Genomic DNA, 21547 nt, shown 5'->3' with positions numbered 1-21547 from the left:
ACTCGGTGAGATGAATAATGCAGAAGTGTTTTATTGTGGCCAGGGCTGTGTAAACTATTGTGGCCACATGCTCGTGGGGAGTGCACCTTATTGCCTTTCCATGAAATTCAAAGGTGTGCCAGGGTCTCTTTTAGGGCTGGGTGATATGGAGAGAATCAGATATCACAATATTTTATATTTCCAAAGTTAGAATAAAATCTACTTTTTAAGCATTTTCAAGGAATTGAAATTAAATAAAGATTCTTTCTCTCACACCTTCTCCATATCCTTCTCTCTTGTGGTTCGGGCCGGGTTACCATCTGTCCGTGTGTGAGTGCTGCTGGTGATTCATGATGACTGGGATTTCACACTAAGTGCTGTTTTACACAGTGTGACCGTAGTGGTAGTGACAGCCACAGGTGATGGCCATGTCGTGGCCCGCTTCAGATCTACTGACCTCAACCTTTAAACCCTCATCAATCATCAGTTACATGCACAGCAATTGCACAGCTTGTGACTGTACATGAGATGTAGTAGCAATAGTTGAGAAATCCCATTTGTCCAGCTGATCTGGGATTTGAGTTTGCAACCTTTTCTATTAGCAGGTTTGCTTTTGTAAAAACTATACCGCTGTCTATATTTGCCCTTGATTTAGAGGCAAAGGTGTCCCCTGCATTAATGAACCACTGATCCACTCTCATTGAGATTTCACACTTGGACGAGCCAATCATTATAATGGAGAAGGCTGAAGGCTGCAGCGACAGATCCCTGTATGCAAGTATGACGACTAAAGCTTATTAGTGCTGTTTCTGATTCCTCTGCGCTGAGTCATTAGCATGTCAATAGAGGAGAGACACAGGCGGACGGCGGACATTTTCAAAGAGTTGGTCGGTCACGAGCGTTTGGATTTTGTTTCCGAGAAATATTTGCCAAATTAATGCGCTGTGAAAAAAATGCATTATTCATTAGGTGTGCTGAAGCTTCAGTGAAGCTGCGTTAGCGGGGAACCAGGCAACCGTTCAGTCTAATTAACAAGCAGTGTGTCTGGAGAGGCTGCTGCAGCCCGGCCCTCTGCTGTGAGGAAGAAGAAGAAGCAACGCAGTCGCTGTCATAGTAAAACACGCAGTTGTACACACATGTATACACTGATGCCTGCACACAAACGAAATGTTATCTTGGCAGCGTAAACAACAACACACATAACCCAGTTTTCTCCTCAAAAGTAGAGCAAGTTCCACAAAGTGAACAGGCTGCTGTTTGATGTTTTGTTAAACAGACAAACTAAACCATCCAGCTGTGACTTTATATTATTTTTCCAGAATTGTACTGCCTTTTTCACACTATAAAAGCAAATAATCTCCTGTGTGAGAGGTGTGTCTACATTGGAAAGTTATTAAGTTTTAATATCACCCAATAGGAACCCTCAGATCTTGGATCTAGTTTCCTCATGTGGCCAGTGGACCACTCCCTGCTCTCTGACCGCAGGCACAGGAGCCCTGCTGGTTACGACTTCTACATGGGAGTTATGGTGTTGTGGGAGCTTCTGATGGCAGAAAGCATCACTCTCTTCATGACAGATCTTTTTCCAAATCTGTCATAAAGAAAGTGATGCTTTCGGAGATACAGTCATGAGCAGATAAAGAAGGCTAGGCCAGGCCTGTCTGCGTTGTTTTATACTGTAAAGCCTCTCTCCAAATATCTTCTGTATTTGCCGGAGGACTAAGTCGGTCCTAGCTTGTGCAGATGTTTTGTACAGGGCCTTAGCACAACTGAAGCAACTTTTTACTTTTAGAAAAACTCCTGATCTTTTGTAATGAGATGTTAAAGAGTCGAGCAATAATTTGTGAAATGGGATATAAAAAAGTGACAATTCTACAAAGCCTCGTTCATTAAAGTGTTATGTAGTGAAGCTTTCCAAAGCCCTGGGGCTGCGACTGCAAAAGCTTTGCTCATCGTTAATAATGATGATGATGGTTTTTATCACCCAGTTGGCTGCTTGCAGCACCACCTGGATGCTTCTCTCCAAATGTGAGCAGTCACAGAAAGGCAATGATTGAAACCTGAGCCAGATAAGATGTTTATATACGTTTTGAAGTGATAAAAGTCGGTTGAAACTACTGCAAGGTACAGTATGATTACAGTTAGTGTGTGTGTGTGTTTTGTAGTATCACACTGATGTAGCAAGTGTATACGCAGGCATTTTTTCTTGCTGCTGTGTAATGAAGCAGTGACTGAGAATACCCATTCGATTCATCACAAGTTTTCCACAGAGTACCAGTTCTAATTGATGAAGCAAAAGGATAATTTTCTGCCATTATGAATAATTATTGTGCTGCGCTCAACTACGGGCGTGTTGTGGACTTTTCTGTTTGTTTTCGGTCTCATCGGTCCTTAAGCACACATACACTGTCTGCGCTGACTGAAGCGCTGGATGACGAAGAAGACGGAGGAGGAGGAGGAGGAATAAAGAATGCAAAACGGGGAGGCGAGGGAGGACAAAAGAAAGTATCTGTTCTCCCTTTTTTATGAGTTTTATCTGTGGTAACATGTGGACGCAGCAGAATGGCACTAAAAGTTGGCGTGGCACGACACACGACCCGGCGATGCCAGGGGCCACAAAAGAGGCAATGCACTGTCTGCTGAGTGTGGAACCAGGACAACAATAGCGTCTCTGCAGCGCAGATGAGACCGGGCTGCTCGGTGCCAGCGTGTTACTGGCTCTTTGAGTGTTTGTGTGTCTCTGCCAACCTGGACCAGAGTGGCACAGAGGACGCAGCTTCTCCACAGCACTGTTCATTGTCCTCTAACAGCAATGTCTAATCTATTACGTACACTTTAACCAGCCTGGGCCAGGGTCTTATTCTCTCTGGTGATACTGATAGGGATAACACTTGTTACATTTCTGTGTGTTTGTCCGTGGTTCAGATCTGAAGCAGTGCGTGATACTGCACACTCTGCCCTTTACTCCCGCCATTGTTCCCTGGACTCCTGTTGCTGCAGAGATAGCACGGTGATCACTGGAGCAACATCCCATAAAGATAGGCCTTAAATGGCATGTCTGCTCTGCTGCTTGCAAACACACTCACACATACAGGCTTATACATGAACGCAAGCATACCTAACCTTTGACCATTGCTCTAGCTGGCATGACAGACTTCTGTACTTCCCGTGCACACACACTTTACACACCCAGTAAGCATACTCTTCATGTAGCCTAAGGGCTCAGGTGTTGGAGAAGCTACAGTACGTTAATAACCTTGCTTGGAATTTTTCCTGATAAGCTTTACTAGTTTGCGCAGGCTCGTGACTAACCGACATGAATCATTCAAACTTCTTCAGTGGAAATCAAGGGTTAAGGGTGTGTCTTTCCATCTGCGTGAGTACTTGCGTAAGTGTGTTTTTTTTTCGTGTATTAGTGTCTTATTTTTAGATTGTCATGTGTAAGGAGTGGAGATTGGGTGTCCCCAACGCTGTAGTTTTGGCATACGGACACTTCTCTGTGCCCAGCTTGTCCAAAAAAGGCCCATCAATTCACAGCCCGACACCGTTGCTCTCACAGGATGGCACACAGGCGAGCCGAATCACGCCCAGGGCTGTGACGCTAACCACTTCTGCCTTGAGTCGAATCCAACGGGGGGAGCCGGGAGGTTGTTATTGAAGAGAGACAGACAGAGGCACAGACAGGGTGATGAGAGACGCAAAGCGGGTTAGCTGGATGGGTGAGCTATGATGAGAGGGGAGAGGAGGGAATGGCACATGGCTCCAATCACTGCTCTTTTCTCTACCACTCTTTATCTGTCTATCTGTCAGACTCTCCCCCCCCCTTACATTTATTCTCTCCCTTTCTCATTTGCTCACTGTCTGTCTTCTTCACTGTCTCTCTTTCTCTCCCTTTCATCATACAGTATGGCTAGTCTATTTTATTTATTCAATTTAAACTCCTCAAATGTTTTTTTGTGTGTGGATGTGCTTGTGTCTGAGCCCAGAGTGTGAGATTTTTGATTGCTTCAGTTTCAGCTCAGAGTTTCAGCTGAAACTGTGTCCAGTGTTGTTTGGGGTGGGTGGGGCTAGGGTGAAAGTAGAGGTGGGAGTTGGGTTTTGTTTCTCTGTTTTTGAGAGTGACCCGTCAATGGGTGGGGCGTGGAAGTGTGAGTGATGTCATACGAATATAATTATGCCTCTCGGATAAATTTAGCGGCTCAGATTTGAATGGGTGTGTGCATAGTGACTCTGAAAGCGTGCAAAGCAGTCTGCAGCACGTGTTTGTCGACAGCATTTGCATGTTGACTCTGAAATCAAGCATTCTACAGAAGGCTTAGAGTCAGTGTCCTTTTTGTGTGTTGATTTGACTCATGTAAGTATTTTGAACATTATTTTACACCCATATCATTGTTGTTCAGAGCCTACGTTGATGGTACGCTTCACGATTCTGAGACTACATTTCACAAACGGTGTAAAGGTGCCTCTCTGCTCCATCTGTGTTTCAATGAGAACTGACACAGGACTCCGGAGCTGCGCTGTGAAAAGGAGCTGGGTCAGGCAGGCGGATGTCTGGTTTCTCAGTGTTGTTGTGCCTGTGTGACAAAGAGAATAGACAGCAACCTGAGACTTACAGGCCTGTTTGTTTCCTGTTAGTGCAGATTATCACATTTCAGCAGCCAGGAGGGACGAGAACTAAGCATCATGGGAGAGTGACATTCTTAGCTGGGAGATGTTTGTGTTCTTATATAACGAGATCGGTATCGTACATAGAAATCTTGGACAAATATAGAAACCTTAGGGTTAGGTAGTGTCTGCAAGTTTGTTTTCATGTAAAGGACATCAAATCCTGTTAGGTAGGACGTAATTTCCCTGTACATGCAGGCATGTAGGTTTGTCCTGAATACCATTTTTTGGGCTTCGAAGCTTCAGTGAGAAATATTTGAAGGTATTTATGTCCGTTTGTCTCCATCTCCCCCGTTTCAGTGGCCGGGACAGTGTCGCTGCCACACTACTGTACACATACGCAGCTCTACACACAACAGACAGTGAGAATAACTAATAATAATGAATGTTGAATATGAATAATGAATAATGTTGTGGGATTATTCCTTATTTCACAGTCTATTTTTGGCAACAGTCGAAGCTTCGAAGTATTCGGGTCAGCCCTACAGGCATGTATGACAAAAATGTCAAGAGTTCAGAATCCGTTTAATCTTTTGTAAACAGTTTTCTCACAGTTTATATGAAGATGCTTTAGCATAGAGGAACGTTTTTCTCCTTGGCTGTGAGGTAGCATTCCTCTGTTTCTTCTTGTTCACCTTTGTGTTTTAAAAAAAAAGCCTCCCAGCTGAAGTAAATGATTGTCTATTGACTCGGTGACTCAACCAGTTAGCTTCAATTATGTATTGCGACACAGCACACTCTGTGCCCTCTGAAGGAAACATAATGACGTCTCCACTGTGTTGAAATTTCTGCTGTTTGATTTCAGTAAGCACTCCCCTTTTCATATCAACTTTCTCTCCAGATGAAATCACCACCGCTCGCATAGCTCAAAAGAATTTTTTAACCACACGTGATCATCCACGTCTATCTCCCGCATGTTTCCTGTGATCTCGATCACAGTTCAATCTCTGAGCCGTGCCGTCGTTCCCTCCCCGTACGTGGTGTCATGTTGAGCTGTTCTGTGTGATGTTGTTGCCACATCAGATGGGCTGTTGCTCCCCAGCAGAGTTTGTGTTTGGTGTCTAAACAGCGGAGAAGTAATGGCGGTGCGGGGCAGCCAGGTCAGCGGCAGAGAGGGGGGGCGGGGTGAGCTGGGACTTTGTGTTTAAGAAAAGCAGGAATTCTTCCGGCTGGCAGATGAAGTCAGTGCATTCCTCCAAAGCAGCTCCCTATAGGCAGCCAGTGGAGCAGAGCCAGGCTCTGAATGAGGGGCAAGATAATGGCGGGGCTCAGTATTAAACACCTCCCATTGAGAACCGGAGAGACAGACAGAAAGGGAACACCATCTGTCTGACTCTGGGTGAAGAGTTGTCTTTTACGCACCTAGGCTACAAAGTTTCATTTACTGTGCCAACTTCTATAGATAATCCTACCAGCGCCCGAGGCGTTTCACTTTTTATGAGCACTGCAGTATTTTATTACCTTGTTTTGAAGTTTAGCTGTAAAAGTACAGGCAGACGGAGGATTGAGCACAACAATATTCATTTAGGTTAAAACCTGCCGCCCTGCTGATTTGCTCTATGAAGTCTGATGAGACCCAGTTCTGGTCCTGCTGAGGGGTCACACTTCTTCTCTCTCTCCTGCCATGTTTCTATGTATTTCTACCCGCACAAACACCCTCTCCCAAACATAGACACACTTGAGTTGCTCCACTTTCCCTGTCCGTTCCCCTCGGCGGTAAGCTATCATAACGGCTTTGAAGGAGGGCAGCAGAGCGTTTAATTGGGTTACAGATTGGCATTTATGCTTCCAGGTCCACAAGATACTGCTGGGGCCTCTTAACTAACCACTAGGAACTTAACAAAAATGCTACACTGCTCTACCCCTTCGGCTGCCGGTCTTGAAATTTACAATTCAATCATACTCTCACTCGACACAGTACATTCATGACGTCAGCACTGTTTGGTGTAGAAACTGGTATCTCAACAAAATGACTAATGAGTGAGAGTGCTGCTGTGTATATATATATATATGACAGCCTGCGGTGTGTTTAGGTTAGCAACAAGTTATGTCACATGTTGGGGTAAGATTACATCATGGTGTGGTGTCTTTTTTTTTTCACCTCCAAGAGCCTACCATTGCTTCTATAACATTCACAAAAGTCTGTTCTTACAATTGGAAAATGAGATTCCTGGATTAATAATCAATCATGTCAACACAGCTCTAACATTGTCTCTCTGTCCTTGTCTTTCAGAGTCAGTGCCATGCGGTGTTGAGTTGAGTTAAGCCAAGCTGAAGTGATCCGTTTTGAAGACCATATTACCCTTCACCCCGTCCCGCCCGGTCCCAGATGGAGCTCAAAGTGTGGGTGGACGGAGTGGTGCGGGTCGTGTGCGGCCTGTCTGAGGAGACGTCCTGCCAGGATGTGGTCATCGCTCTGGCCCAGGCCATTGGTGAGCACTTCAAACTCTTTTTCTGCTGTGAAATCATCATGTTATGATACCAGCTGCCAAGCTGTTGTTACTTGGCGCCTTGTTTGTCTGCTTGATCAGTTTATCTTACGGCCTCAAGTGATTTAGATAACAGCCCTGCAGCGAGAATTCGATGCGGGCAAAACAAGACGTGTACATGCTAAGGTTGCAGCAATCCGGTTCTCTCACCTTTTCATTCTCCGCTGACCCAAATCGAGTACTCTGTTGGATTGTCAGGGGGTCAGTTTGGATTTCCGGCTCCCCTGTCCCTGTATCCTCCGGCTTTATTCGAGCCTTGCGCTGCAGCGGCGTTGAACAACATAATTCCAGATTTAGCACTCTCCTCCTTCCATGAGTGAGCTGCCTGCCAAGTCATCAGGGAGGGCTTGTCCTAATTTCAAGGTCCTTGTGGAAACTTCAGCTTATTTGAACATTTTTTTACATGTTGTACGAGTCTTACGCAGCAGCCTTTTATTCTGATCCTCTGAGGCAGAGATTTAAAGGTATCAGCAGCATCATCATAATGCGCCTGATGTCATTTATTCACTCAGCGCTACGTGCGTAGAAGCGATGGGAGGAGTCAAACCAACTGCTTTAATTACACTGAAGGAGAAGAAAGGTCTCCACTGATGTAATATTAGTTTTTATAAAAAACTGAGTATCATGCAGCTTTTTTTAATTTGATATGGTGGTGTTTTAGGCAAGGTTGTCTTTCAGTTTGTATGTGTATTTATTTTTACTCACTCTCTGTCTCTCTCTCTCTCTCCGTCTCCAGGTCAGACAGGCCGTTATGTTCTGATCCAGCGTCTTAGGGATACAGAGAGGCAGCTGTTGGCTACAGAGAAGCCCCTGGAGTCTCTGGCGAAGTTAGGCCAACATGGCAGTGAAGTTCAGTTCTTCCTGCGCCGTACTGGCCCCAGCAGCAGTGATGGACCCGGCTCAAAACAGGACAGACCAACTCCAACCCCGCTGCCCAAGCTTCCTGAGCCAGAGCATTCCAAACGCAGCCAGCCTAAGAAAGCACTCACCTTTAACCTGGGGCCATCCACCTCTCCTAAAACCAAACAGTTTAAGAGGTCTCCTCGGGACTCTCCGGAGCAAAGAGCCTCCCCTTCCCCTTCTCCCAGCCCCTTATCCCCTCATGTGCCATCCCCATCTCCGTCACCATCTATAGGCCCATCCAAAGAGGAGGTCTTTAGGAAGGTTCTTCAGCAACAGGAGAGACTGAGGGCTATGGAGGCCCAACTAGAAGCGCTAGAGAGGGAGTCGCATACCTGGGAGCGTCCATACCCGTCTCCGTGTCCTTCGCCGGTTTCCGACGCTCACTTGCAAGAAGAGATAGACGCTCTGGAGCTGGCGTTGCGAAGGAACCAGGGCGAGCTCGCCCACGAGCAGCACTGGGAGGAGGAGCTTCAAGTGGAGTCGGAGAGGGAGCGAGGGATGAGGAGGGAGCTGGGGGAGCTCCACGCCAAGCTCGACGATTGCGGACGGCGGCTCCACGAGTTCTCCGTTCGCTCCGCTCAGCTGGAGCAGGAGATCCAGCGGGAGAGCCAGGCGGAAGGGAAAGCCCCCGGACCCGAAGAATCCCTCGACGTCCTGAGGGTGGAGCTCCAGAGCCGGGAGAAGCACGGGACGGAGCTTGAGGAGCGACTAACTGAGACTGACAAGGCTCTGGGGAAGGCAGAGTCTCTGATGCAGGTAAGGAGAGAGGTGACGGTGCTGGAGAAAGGGCTATAAAATCCACATCACATCCCATGTGTTGTCATTTGAGGGTTGCAGCACAGACCCTCATCTAGCCACACTGTAAAAACTGTATCCCTCTCCTACCTGCATACTGCAGCACACAAACAGTGCAGAGACACTTGAACACATGAGTTACTGTGCAATTTTTTTATATACAAATAATTATACAGAAATTACAATGACATGAATGCTGTATACTTACATCCCTTGTATGAAAATGTTTTATTGCCTGACGAACAATTGACACTCTAGCCAAACTGGTTTGGCAGGTATTATCTTGTATGCATGTTCTGAACACACACGTGGTTGCTAATGGTGTTTATATTACATTGCCAATATCAACATATTCTTGTACCCTGTGAATGGAAAAAGAGATTAAAGAGGATTGATTTGTAGAACAAAAGCCCCTTTTATTGGATCTACTCTGCCTCAATTTATGGTAGTTTGTGGTGTCGTTGTTTGTTTACTTCTGGTGGTTGTCATAGACGCGGCTGTGTCAATAAAAGCCTAACCCAGTTTGAAGCAAAACTCGAGTTCCCTCATAATCCACATGCAACCCAAGACTCGGGTATCCACTTCATGGAGCTCATTCAGACTATAGTTCCAGCCAGGGGAGGGAAGAATTAAAGTCTGCTTTTATTGTAGTATTTTCGATGGCGTTTTGAATGTTTTGCCATGAGGAAATGGAGCACATTGAAGACATTTGTAGTCTGGTGTTTCCATGCCTTCATAAGCAAAGACCAGCCAGACTGAAAGACCTTCTTGTCCCACTCTCAATCCACTGGGCTACAAGAAATAACTGGCTGCAAAACTGATTAAAACATAACGATAAGCTCATTTGCTTCTCAGTCAGTCATCCTTGTGGGGATGTGTCTGACTCCACAGATTAAGTGCCCGGTTGATGGAACAAAGAAGGACTGTGTCATGATCAATTTGCCAATTATATAGACAGCATCTTGCTGCAGAACAGAGGTATTATTAGGCTTTTGTTTTTTCATACATACTGGTATAATATGTACCACCATGTCATAACAGGACTGCAAGAGTCTATAATCCAAAAGTAACCACAAAGGCGTTTTGCCACCCAGACAGTCATCGCCTGGAAGAAATAAGATGCCTTTATTTCCCGTAAATGACATGTTAATACCGGTAACATGATACAGTATGAAATAGCTCAGTCCATAGTAATGGGAAGGTGTGCATGTCTAGCCGTGTCAGTCGTCAGTCAGCTGATGGGTCGAGGCTGCCAGCCGAGTGTTTAAGTGTTGGTGGTGATGAGCGCAGCGTTCCTGTCATTAGGCTAATGGAGGCAGACCTGCAGGTGTGAACTGCCTCAGCAGGCTGCCTCAGTCCAACATCAATTATACACACACACACAGGCGCTGGGGTTGGGGACTATAGCATACTGCTGCTGCTGCTGCTTCCTGTACCGTGTGCAGACACATTGATTAAGCACAAATGGATAGTCGATTAAGACTGATTGACTGGCCTGTTTGTGTACATCACGGTTTAATCTGCGGGCGCAAAGGTGACGCCGCTGTCTCCACGGAGCATCTCTCAAGTCCACGTTTTCCATAATTGGAGCTTGATGAATAACTCGGCCCCCCTGGCATCTGGTCGATTAAGACAACTTTGAAATGCAGCAGGCAAATGAGCATTTTTTATGTATCCATCTATAAGTAGGTGCCTCAGGCTGCTGGGATCTGGATGGAGTCAGAAAAAAAATGCTTGTGGTAGTAGCTGTGGGACTTTGATGATTCGTTGTAGCTGGATGGTCTGATGATGGGTGATAGGTGATGGTCTCTTTCAGTGATTTGAGACTAGACTCTGCTGCCCTCCTATGGTGAAAAGTTGCTTGACATTTACAGTAGAAGTAATGTGACCTAAAATACAGGAGTCCTGCCTTATAAATATATTAATACAGTCTGCTGTTGGTGTATTATCATTAAAGTTATGCAGAACAGAATTATATCTACTGATTAACAGGCATGTTTAGCTCATCCCATGTTCATATGCTGCACCCATTTACAGGCGAACAAGGTGTTCAGTGTTCAGTGAGTCAGCATTGACAGATGTGAGCTCTCAATCGTCCTTTTGTTTTCCTCACTGATCCATGTTTATTTTCCCATCTCAGGCCAAACAGGAGGAGCTGGAGGAGCTGAACAAGGAGCTGAGGCAGTGTAACCTGCAGCAGTTTATTCAACAAGCAGGTGTCCTGCCGGCGCACACCCACTCACGCACAGAGCTCCAGGAGCAGCTGGAGCAGTTAGAGCTGGCACATCTTCTGCAGGAAGGATACAGGAACGGAGGTATGGAAACAAAAAAAAATACATATTCAAACTCAACATTAAAGTTCAGATGACTTGCCCTCTGAACACGGTGTCGTCTCTCCCATCAGGCCACGGTGTAACTGAAATGGAATCGCCGCCTCGCCCCACTGCCAAACAGTTCCTGGGACATCCACGCAACCTGCAAAACCCTCTAGTGTCCAGTCTCAACCCTGAGGGTGTGTATGTGTGAGACCCTGCTGCTTCCCAAGTCCATCCCGCTCTGCTCCTCTCCCTCCCGCCCACCCTCTGGTCCCAGAGCCCCTTGCCCCCCCCCATACTTTCTACCCCAGCTTGATTGGGTTTAAGGCTACAGCTGCCGTTCTTAGTGTTGGGTAGTGGAAGCAGCTGTACGGTTGAGGTCCCTGCTACTTCTCAGCTGTGCTCTACCTTTAAAGACTGAAAGACTTCTCTTCTGCGCCTAGCTCTTGACTCTCTAATTTTTTTACAGCTGATTTAACACATTCCTCCCTCCATTTTTCTTCCCCGTTTTAACTCTGTGGGTCTATCTATCCTTTCATGTTGTCTCTACTTTCACTGTTTGCTTCTGGACTAACAGTAGCTGCTTTCGTTATACTTTAATACATCTGGGAACTTGCTCCTTACTCCCCCCCTCCCCTCTGTAATACAGAGCGGCCTTCCCACCCTCAAGTCAACAAATCGTCTACCGACAGCTGCTTTTCACCGTATCTCCATGTTAACACATCGGTCGCACTGGGAATGACTGTAGCAGACATTCTGATTGTAGCGCTGTTTTTATACTGTGACATGGAAAGATATGAGACCAATGCCATTTCACTTTGCCTTTTATGTATGGATACTATTTATATGAGAGGGGTTTCGGGGGGTGTATCTATACAATGCCTTGTACTTTGGTGACGCTTGACTTCCAAAGAGCAAGAGCCTTTCACGGAAGGGCTCTGCAAAAATGTATTGCACTGTCCCATTCTCTTCCTGTGTGAAGCCTTGGCCCTGGTTCTCTTACACAGAAATGTATCTGTCTGCTCTGCTTGAAGACAATTTATTTTAGGAGCTTTGAGCTTTTGCCAGTCTATTTTTGTCAAGCTCCGTGCTAAAAGAAGGGATACATTTCAAAAGTAGTGCAGCAAGGCCATGGTTTGTTAAGATATCTTTCTTTTTCCTCCGTTTGGGATGGTTTCTTTTTGCTGTCATCACACCTAACATTTGACCTGTCATAACTTGTATTGTGCCTCAGTGTACTGTAGATTTAGGATGAGCTTACTTACCTAAGCACCTATAACAAACATCAAGCGAACACAGGAAGCTGTTGTTTTCAGCGCTTTGGCTGTCTTCATTACTGTAATCCACAAAATGACCATCCAAACCACCTAAACCACTTTATCATAGCACTTAGCATCTTATTATGTGTCTCTGTAATGCTGACAGGTCAAAGTGAAGTGTGTTTGAGTGTGCACTCTCCCTTTACAGTGTGGTATTTTCTTTGTGGGATTATACAACCGCTCCTTGCTTGGGGAAACTACCGATATCTCAATGCTTGTTATAGAAACATGCTTGAAACAGATTCGGTCCCAAAATGCTACTCTGACTGCAAGACTTCAGTCACAGTCCACAAGGAATTAACCCAATAACTGGTGTTGTGTGTGGGCATGTGTGAATATGTGGATTGACACAGGTCTCTCCTGCTGTGTCTTAGCTGCAACATGTTTTCCAAACGAAGGGATCACCATCCCCACTTATTTTTGTGTGTCTTGCAGTCCTCACATCCCGAGAGTCGTCATGGAGATAAAACATGGACCGCAGGGCCAAAGGAAAGTTGTTCACTGTTCTGTCACCGTCACCAATTATTTAACCCCTCTCTTTGTAACCCATTATTTAATCGAAACCATGATATACATACTGTATATACATAAGACAAATATATTTACAGAGTTTTGCTACTGTAAACACTGCAACGTATCTGTATGAAATGTAAAAAATAATTTAGAAACCTTTTACCTAGAGCAATTATTACTATGACTGTGTATTTAAATATAATAAAAAATGTGCATTGTGTTTTAGATAATCTTCTGTCGAGTCGTTGTTTTTCTTAATGCCCCACATTTTATTATAATCATCCTTGTAACTACAGGAGTGGAGGTGCAGCGCATCTGGAAATACTCTGCAGTAAATAATTAACACACCAGTGTGCACTTTTTAGAAATTACAGCGCCATGAAGCTCCTATGTGAACTGCATTATGAATACGTTATAGGTGCTGAAATATGCAGGCCCTCCTCGTGACTTGTGGATCCTATGGTGCACAATAATTTCTGGGCGTTTTAAAGCCAGGTGACGGATTTGAAAGTTCACTAAGTGCATCGTTGGATGCGGGAGGGAAATGTGGCAAACATCCTGGTATCGCAACCTCTGCTGATATGGATGATGTAACACACAGTATATCTACAAGACATGTGACCATAAAGGCATGAGGGCACTACAGACCTGAGATCATTTGCGAGAGCTTACTATCAATCTATTTAGTTGTAAATGTATGCTATTAATAAGGAATTGTGTCCTAACACCAGAGGACATCTGAGCAAATAGGGGACTTTCTCCCTCCGAGTTGATGTGTGTTCTCTCTATCTCTCTTTAAATTACTGACAACAAACCATTATTTTGTTATAATTTGTTATTTCAAATCAAACTCGGCATCCAACGATAAATACACAGTTGAAAAATCGTGCTTCTGCACAACACTTTTGTCCTCCACCCCTTTCCTGTTTGTTTACCCGGGAGAGTAAACACGCCGGCCGTCACCACCGAGTGACGTGAGCGTCTCTTGTGCTCTGGCTAACCCCGTGACCGAAACCCTGTGGATTTCTATAAATACTCTCATCTGGTCACTCTTGCCAGGTGAAATCCCAACTCTTTATATTTCAATATATACACAAATTGTTATAAGAAAAGTCATCAAAAATATAATTCTTTTTTTAATCAATCATTTCCATTTTGTGCCGTTGTTGTTCACTCTTGAGAAGTACCTGAGATGCCCTTATTATGATTAATTATGTAGAATTGGATTTTAGTGAGAAGATTTAGAGCTGTCTGGCTTGGTAGGGGTTAGATAAGCTCCAAATCCTTGTTTAGTTTACACTGTCTCGACAAGCCCACAGCATGGTGACACAACACTGACGCCTACCTGTGGACATGAAGGACATTGCACATACACTCAAAAAAACAAAAGTCTTTCTCTCTGTATTTCGCACCTACTACTTTCACATTGACAATAATGATCCCTTATAATGTAAAAAAATAAAACCAGTGTTGTACATCCACTATCCTGCATGCAAAGTTAAATATATCCAACCTCACCCACCACTTCAAACCTAAACCCAGAGGACTCCAATCTCATAAACGGGACATTAACAGATTATGATGATGGTTCAGGACACCCCGCTGAGGGAATTATTATTGTTCATACAATGGCACTCCATCCAAATCTACTTTGGAAGGATGAATGTGAAAGGGGTCAGAGAGCTGAACGTTTTGACCACTTTTGGATGAAAACTGATCGATGCACATTTAAAACAGGCAGTGGGTGTCTGGGAAAGAAGAACCTCCTTGTTGTTGGAGGAGAGTGAGCATCTGCACGTCCACATTATGATGATGAATGGGGGCCACAAGTTAATGAGTCTGACATATTGCACTTATCTATTCCTCTGTGTCACAGTGAGTCATTATGCACTGATGGGAATGAAACCTCCTCGCCGCTGATACCAAGAAATGCATTTACACAGTAGTAAAACAAAAAGACACACATTGATTTGAGTAGAAATTTTACTTCTCACTTGAGGGATACCTTTTACAAACACACATGGTACATAATGTACACAACTGATTTGGATTTTCTTACTTGGAACAAAGTTGTAAATAACTGGAAAACTGCTTCCATTTGTGTAAAGGGGTGGACACATTACTGTATTTTCTCTATCCATTTTGTTCTAAAAACAAAGTTCAGTGTCTTTATACTCATTTTTGGTGGAGGGCCCCCAGGGGAACTCTTCAAGAACTCCCTGACCTCAAAATAGAACCAGTATGATGATGATTATCATGTCTAAACCACTCAGATGAGACAGAAACACTCACCAATGGTCTTCACAGTAGGCGAGATTAGAGAGGCAATGCAAAGGCCACTGGTTCCTAAATAAGAAACAGTATGTAACCATACTGTATATAGGAGGAAGTAGGCTACAGTACACATGGAGACCACTGGGAGGGCAGTCATGTTGAGCAGGGCCTGTCCCAGCAATGTGCCCGGGACATGATCTACAGTAAGGAGGGACTGCTTGTAGATCTACTGGAGGTGTTTGTCTGGTCCGGCTGCTGCTGGTTCTTGGACGAGCCCCAAAAATGAGAGAAGTGTTCCCAAAACCAGGTTAGCCGCTGTCACACGCACAGTGGAATTGACAAGTGGCACAATGTGCGTTAGTCAGTGGCTTACCTGCTTTTAGATTTCAGATAATAATACTGATAATAACCATGAGCACACACACCATCTGTGGAGTCACACAGACAAAGGCTGTGTAATAAAAACTATAAATCACACATAGAAGAGTGGAGATTAGATCACTTAGAAAACAGCATTATTTAGGGCTAAATTAATGTACATAACACAAAATTATATAACAGTTCAAATTAAATCTACAAAATCTCTTAAATATATTTGTCCCAACATTGTAACATAACTGTGCCACAGACTCATAAATTACAGTTGGCTTCCAGTTCACAATGTACAGTGTGCATTTGACATACTTTCAATTTCAATTGTCATGAAAAAAGTTCCAGAAATAATACATAATAACATATCTGACAACTGTAAATAAACATACAGAAAAAAAATACATCTATTAATCTGTTGGATGTGGCCTATTCATCCACACCATATAGAATAAAGAATAGTGGCAGATAAAGAAAGGGAGCTATACTTACCAGTCCCAAGTTTTCTTTCTTTTGTATTAATTTTAAAAAGAAAAATATTTCATTTTCACCAACATGCAAAAACTAGCCATCTAATCCAAACATCCAAATTGTTTTTTCCTCTAAAATAAATCACCGTGCATGCTTAAAGTTAGGTGCATTTTGGAGTGATATAGTACACACCGACGCAGAAGTTCAGTTCACTTGCACTACTACCCCATACCCTGCCCACTCCCATGCATCTGCAACCCGACCTGGTTATGCAAATTACATAGAAACTGGCATTACGCAACAGCCAATGAGCTGCAGCGTTGAACTTGAAACGACCAATAGTACTCTCCTATAGGTGGGATTTAAGAGGCCAGCAGTTAGATTGAATTTGGGAGTTATAGTTGGGGTGCGGCGCGTTCAGTTCTGCACGTCGTACATTAGGAATAAACCATTATCTTGTTGACAGTTTCCTGTATTTTTTGCAAAACATCAAAGCGATACATGTTTCTTTAGCCTGAAATAGACGCCATGTGATGCGACAGCTGCTGCTGGAGGTGGGATAATGTGCTTTAAGCCGGTTGGACAGAGGTCGACGCTACCCCTACAGTATGAAGTGGTTGAACTCGGCTTTGCTTGTGTACAGTGTTGCCATGAGCAGAGTGTGGCTGTGCACGTACAGAGGATGCAGCATGACAGTGTGATCTGATGACGAGGAGGAGGAGGAGGAGGAGGAGGATGAACATTGTGTGAATTGTGGAAAGATGTCAAGAATTTTATACTTAACATTTTCTCAGGTTTTGCACTGTACTATAGAAATATTATATTTGGCTGCTATGATTACAGTGACAAAGACAGTAATGCATTTTTTCTTATTAATTTAAGTTCCACATTCACAAGTGTGAATTTACCCAAAAAAAAACCCTAATTTCTTTGTATTTATGAAATAAATGGAATTATATCTGTCAACAATTTCTTCCTCATAACAAAAAAGCAATGAAAACAATGAATGTATGCAATATCTTTAATGTTTTTAAGTGAAATTATTGTCATACTTTCGTGTGGTCTTTCTTATTATTATCTATTTATTTTTATTGTTTTTTTTTAATTTTGTTTGTTTTGTTTCATTTTTGTTGTCCTTTTGTTTGTCACAGCTCTTTGTTTATGTTTTCGTTATGCTTCTTCTGTATGTAAATATTTTTAATGTTTTCTGCTGTTACTATGTATACTGTAAATTTGAAATAAAAAAAAGAGGATGAACACTCAATTATTAACGCACTCCATCATTAACAAAATTGTACAGCATCAAATAGATTTTGGAAACCACAATTTAATTTTTTTTTAATTTTTTTATTTCAGCAACACATGACAACAGCTATAGGTGCATGAACTTAAATACAGAACATTACTCGATTAAATCTACTGTTGTGGATATGTGCAATTACATATGTTGATCACTCTGTGCAATAATTATCTGATGTTGTGCAATAATTATATAATTATCTGACGGACACTTTGTGCAATAATCTGGCAAAACTGTCATCTCATCAATATACATATTGTATTTTTATATTTGATATTGTATTATCTTTTCATGAGCACCTATTGTCGCAATCTAATTTCGTTGTACTACACAATGACAATAAAGGGCTTGAATCTTGAATCTTGAATTAAATCATTGCAATTCAGTTTACAATTAATGATGCAGTATACAGGGTTATTTTCTTATTAAAACATTTTTCCAATAACTTACAGTATTGTCAATACAATTATACAGTGCTTATGTCTTTATTTCTATACCTAATCCATTTTTCCCCATTTTCTGTTAAACTCATCTTCTTTCACTCTTAGAGAATAAGTAATTTTCTCTATCACAAATATTTCCTGTACTATGTTTAACCATTGACTAAGCCTGGAGGTGTCCACTACAAGCCATTTCCTCGTAATGGCCAGCTGTCAGTGGATTTTAACCAAGTACTGATCTTCCTTCAGCAACACTGTAGTTATATTACCCAGGTATAAAATGGAACATTTCTTGATGATTATATATCCTAATACCTCCTTTAATACTGAATTCACTCTGTATTTTTTGCGCAACTCCAGAAGATATGTGCATGATTTGCATCTGTATGAATTGACCCCCATTTGAACTTGTCAGCTGGGAACATGATGTTCTTTTTTTGTTTCTTGGATAACATCACACAACCTTTTGAGGTTTAGGTAGGCCCTTTATTCTAGAGCTGACCAGTTTTTGACTGTCCAAGCCCTGTCGGATTATTCACAGCCAGGATACACATAACCCCATGACATAAAGTAGCAAATCAGGATTACATTGTATTATGTAACAGCTGATTTTGCAAAGTAAGAGTGAACACTGGGGGGCGACAGTGGCACTTGTTTACTGTACTGACTGCTTGTGGCTTGTGACAGCCATAACTGTTGCAGTTAGGCCCTCCTGGTTGATTTAATATCTCAATAAGATTTTTAAGACTTTTTAAAAAAAAATGTTTTGATTAGTATGAAGTAAGGGTTAGGTACTGAATGTAAAATACAACCGTTCCATCATTTATTATTTAACAAATTAATATTTCATCATTCGTGTCAATGTTACTTTTTTCAAACAGCATACCCCTGCACACTAGATTGGCCACCATGCACTAATTAGTGTGAAGTGCATTTTGAATTATAGCCTACTTCTAAACTGAACTAAAGGCTATATAGTGAAATTAAACCTGCAGTAGGCTGAATGTTTTTGGCATCATTGGACAAAAATTCCATAATGACTTTTCAGCATATTGTAATTCAAGTGGGACTCCTGCACCTCCTCATGGCTCTGTCTCAGGCTTTAAAAAAATCTAATCCAATTACAGGTCATTTTAGAGAGAGAGCGTTCCTATTGGCTGTTCATTCAATGGAGGCAGCTGTCAATCACTCACAAACTCAGATCAAACGATCACACTAGGCAGACTATGAATCAATAATCTGTTACTGTAATGTCTATTTCTCACCTCAAATGTTTTCAGAAACATCTTGTAGTGTACTGTTTAGCTGTGAAATGACAGTTTGCCCCAGCTGGTGGGCGGTGCTTGGTATTTCCTCAACTGATCTCAACATGGCTGCCGGGTCACAAACTTTCTCATTTTACTGCTAAACAGTACACTACAAGATGTTTCTGAAAACAGTAACATAATATTGATTCATATTTGATCAGCTCTGCCTAGTTTGACCGTTTCATCGGAGTTTGCGAGTGATTGACAGCAAGGCTCCAGCTCGGCTCTGATTGGTTGTTTTCCTCCGGTCTGTGAAATCTTGCAGATGCCATTAGCAGCACCGGAGCACACAAAGGCACATGATTTTTTTCAGATTACCTGTCTCATGCACTACAGTCAGGATATAGTGACCGCTTTATAAAAATAACTTTTTTTAAATCCTAATTGCTCCATTTCTACCCACTGCAGCTTTAATTAGTGTGAGGTGCTCTTTGAACTATAGCCTAGGCTACCTCTAAATGGAACTATAGGTAATATACTGAAATTAAGGCCATAATGTCAGCTGTGTGAAGGTGGTTACCATCATTTAAATCCCGTCTAATTTATTTTGTGCTTGTTTGCAACTGCTACAATACACAGTGTGGGCATTTATTTAAAATCACATTCAGTATTTTTTCGACCATTTTAATTCTAAGTATATTCTCAATATAATTGATGTGTGTAGTAGCCTAGGCTTCCATATAGTATGTATGAAGTTCGCAGGTCCTTCCTTCCTGCAGCTGTCAGACTCCACAACCAGCACTGCTCCCAGTAGACCACTTACACTTACACACCAAAAACTGTCAATAACCTGATATTTTCAGGTGGAATTTCATTTCATTCTCACTGTGCAATATCATTTTCCACTTGTGCAATTTTGTTAATTGTCTGTTTATGGTCAATACTGTATATACTGCTCCTATTTTTATTCTTCCTTCTATTTAAATGGTTCATATTTTGTTATGTTTAGCTCTTTTTTTACTGCGTAAACTGATGCATCTTGTTTTTTGCAATTCTCTAACAGCCTACTTGTTTTTCTTGTTTTTCAAGTCCCTATTTTCTGATATCACATGCAATTTCCAATTTTCATTGAATGCAAGGACTGTGCAAAGTATTTGCATATCATTTTTCAAAGGGAGACTGCCTGTTTCTGCCTCTGCACCACTCTATGCTGTATAATCTGATAGTAATCTGTTCTAAGATTTGATAACTGTTTGATTTGCTGCTGTACACAGCAAATTTCCCCACTGCGGTACTAATCAAGGAATATCTTATCTTATCTTATGTAGAAAAAAATAACTTGTGGGTTTTATTATATCAAATATTGGCCTTTTCTACTACCCTAAAATAGCACCACCAAACATTTGTTATCTCTCTCTCTGTCATGTGTTAAAATACCTATCTATAATGTGATTGAACGCACACTAAGAGACATTAACCCTCCTGTTACCTTCAAATTTACTAACATCTTTTATCCTTGGGGTCAATTTGACCCCAGCAATTTTAACCTCCAGAAAATGATTATAATTAAAATTGTTACCCAAGTTTATGTGTCAGGTACTTTATGTTTGTTTGTTGACTACCTAAATAGCCCTTTAAATAAAATCAATATCTTCACGGGAACCATATTTTGCCGCCCCCAAAACGTGGGGAAATATCAAAGTTCTCGCGAGAATGATGTTTCCCATCCCCCATGTCGTGTGAACTATCAGTGGGTCTCGCACTACTACAGTTATGGTTATGTTAGGTTAGGGCCCTAAAGCTTTTTGAAGATTATAAAGTTGCATGTTATAGTGACCTCAATATCATCCTAAACAAATGTGTGTAAAATGTTGATATTTCTTATATGTTTTATACAGCTAAAACAGCCTGGGGTCAAATTGATCCCAAAGAACACCGATGCGTACAGCATGTGTACAGGACATTGAAAATATATAATCATTTTAATTTTATGTTTACCCAGTTGTCCCCATTAAATTAGGAAAAGTCATTAAATATGAAGCAAAACAAATGATGTCAATCATTTATTTAGAGAAGTTAAACATTGAATGAGGTCAAATTGACCCCAAAGATAATAGGAGGGTTAAAGTTAGTCACGTGTGTACTGTATAGGACTGCCTTTTCCCATTAAATTAGGAAAAGTCATTAAATATGAAGCAAAACAAATTATGTCAATCATTTATTTAGAGAAGTTAAACATTGAATGAGGTCAAATTGACCCCAAAGATAATAGGAGGGTTAAAGTAAGTCACGTGTGTACTGTATAGGACTGCCTTTTCCCATTAAATTAGGAAAAGTCATTAAATATGAAGCAAAACAAATGATGTCAATCATTTATTTAGAGAAGTTAAACATTGAATGAGGTCAAATTGACCCCAAAGATAACAGGAGGGTTAAAGTTAGTCACGTGTGTACTGTATAGGACTGCG

At 42.2% G+C, this 21547-nt stretch overlaps 1 protein-coding gene across 4 annotated transcripts in view; it reads left to right on the top strand.

The window, feature by feature from the left end:
* Window positions 1–13208, top strand: part of rassf7a (Ras association domain family member 7a) — a 39164-nt gene extending 25956 nt beyond the window's left edge. For 3 of the 4 annotated variants that reach the window (XM_037767360.1, XM_037767362.1, XM_037767361.1), the window contains 5 exons: window positions 6878–7076; window positions 7870–8792; window positions 10972–11146; window positions 11236–11343; window positions 12901–13208. In XM_037767360.1, the coding sequence (XP_037623288.1) occupies window positions 6974–7076; window positions 7870–8792; window positions 10972–11146; window positions 11236–11343; window positions 12901–12932 (1341 nt within the window). In that variant the 5' untranslated portion in view covers window positions 6878–6973 and the 3' untranslated portion in view covers window positions 12933–13208. Of the gene's footprint in view, window positions 1–3555; window positions 3699–6877; window positions 7077–7869; window positions 8793–10971; window positions 11147–11235; window positions 11344–12900 lie in introns of those variants that run through there. The other variant, XM_037767364.1, reaches the window with a different exon arrangement.
* Window positions 13209–21547: the final 8339 nt, after the last annotated feature.

This window comes from Sebastes umbrosus, chromosome 4, assembly GCF_015220745.1.
Source record: "Sebastes umbrosus isolate fSebUmb1 chromosome 4, fSebUmb1.pri, whole genome shotgun sequence".
Taxonomy (NCBI): Eukaryota; Metazoa; Chordata; class Actinopteri; order Perciformes; family Sebastidae; genus Sebastes; species Sebastes umbrosus.
Note: the sequence above shows the minus strand (reverse complement) of the source record. Positions and strands in the feature narration are given on the sequence as shown.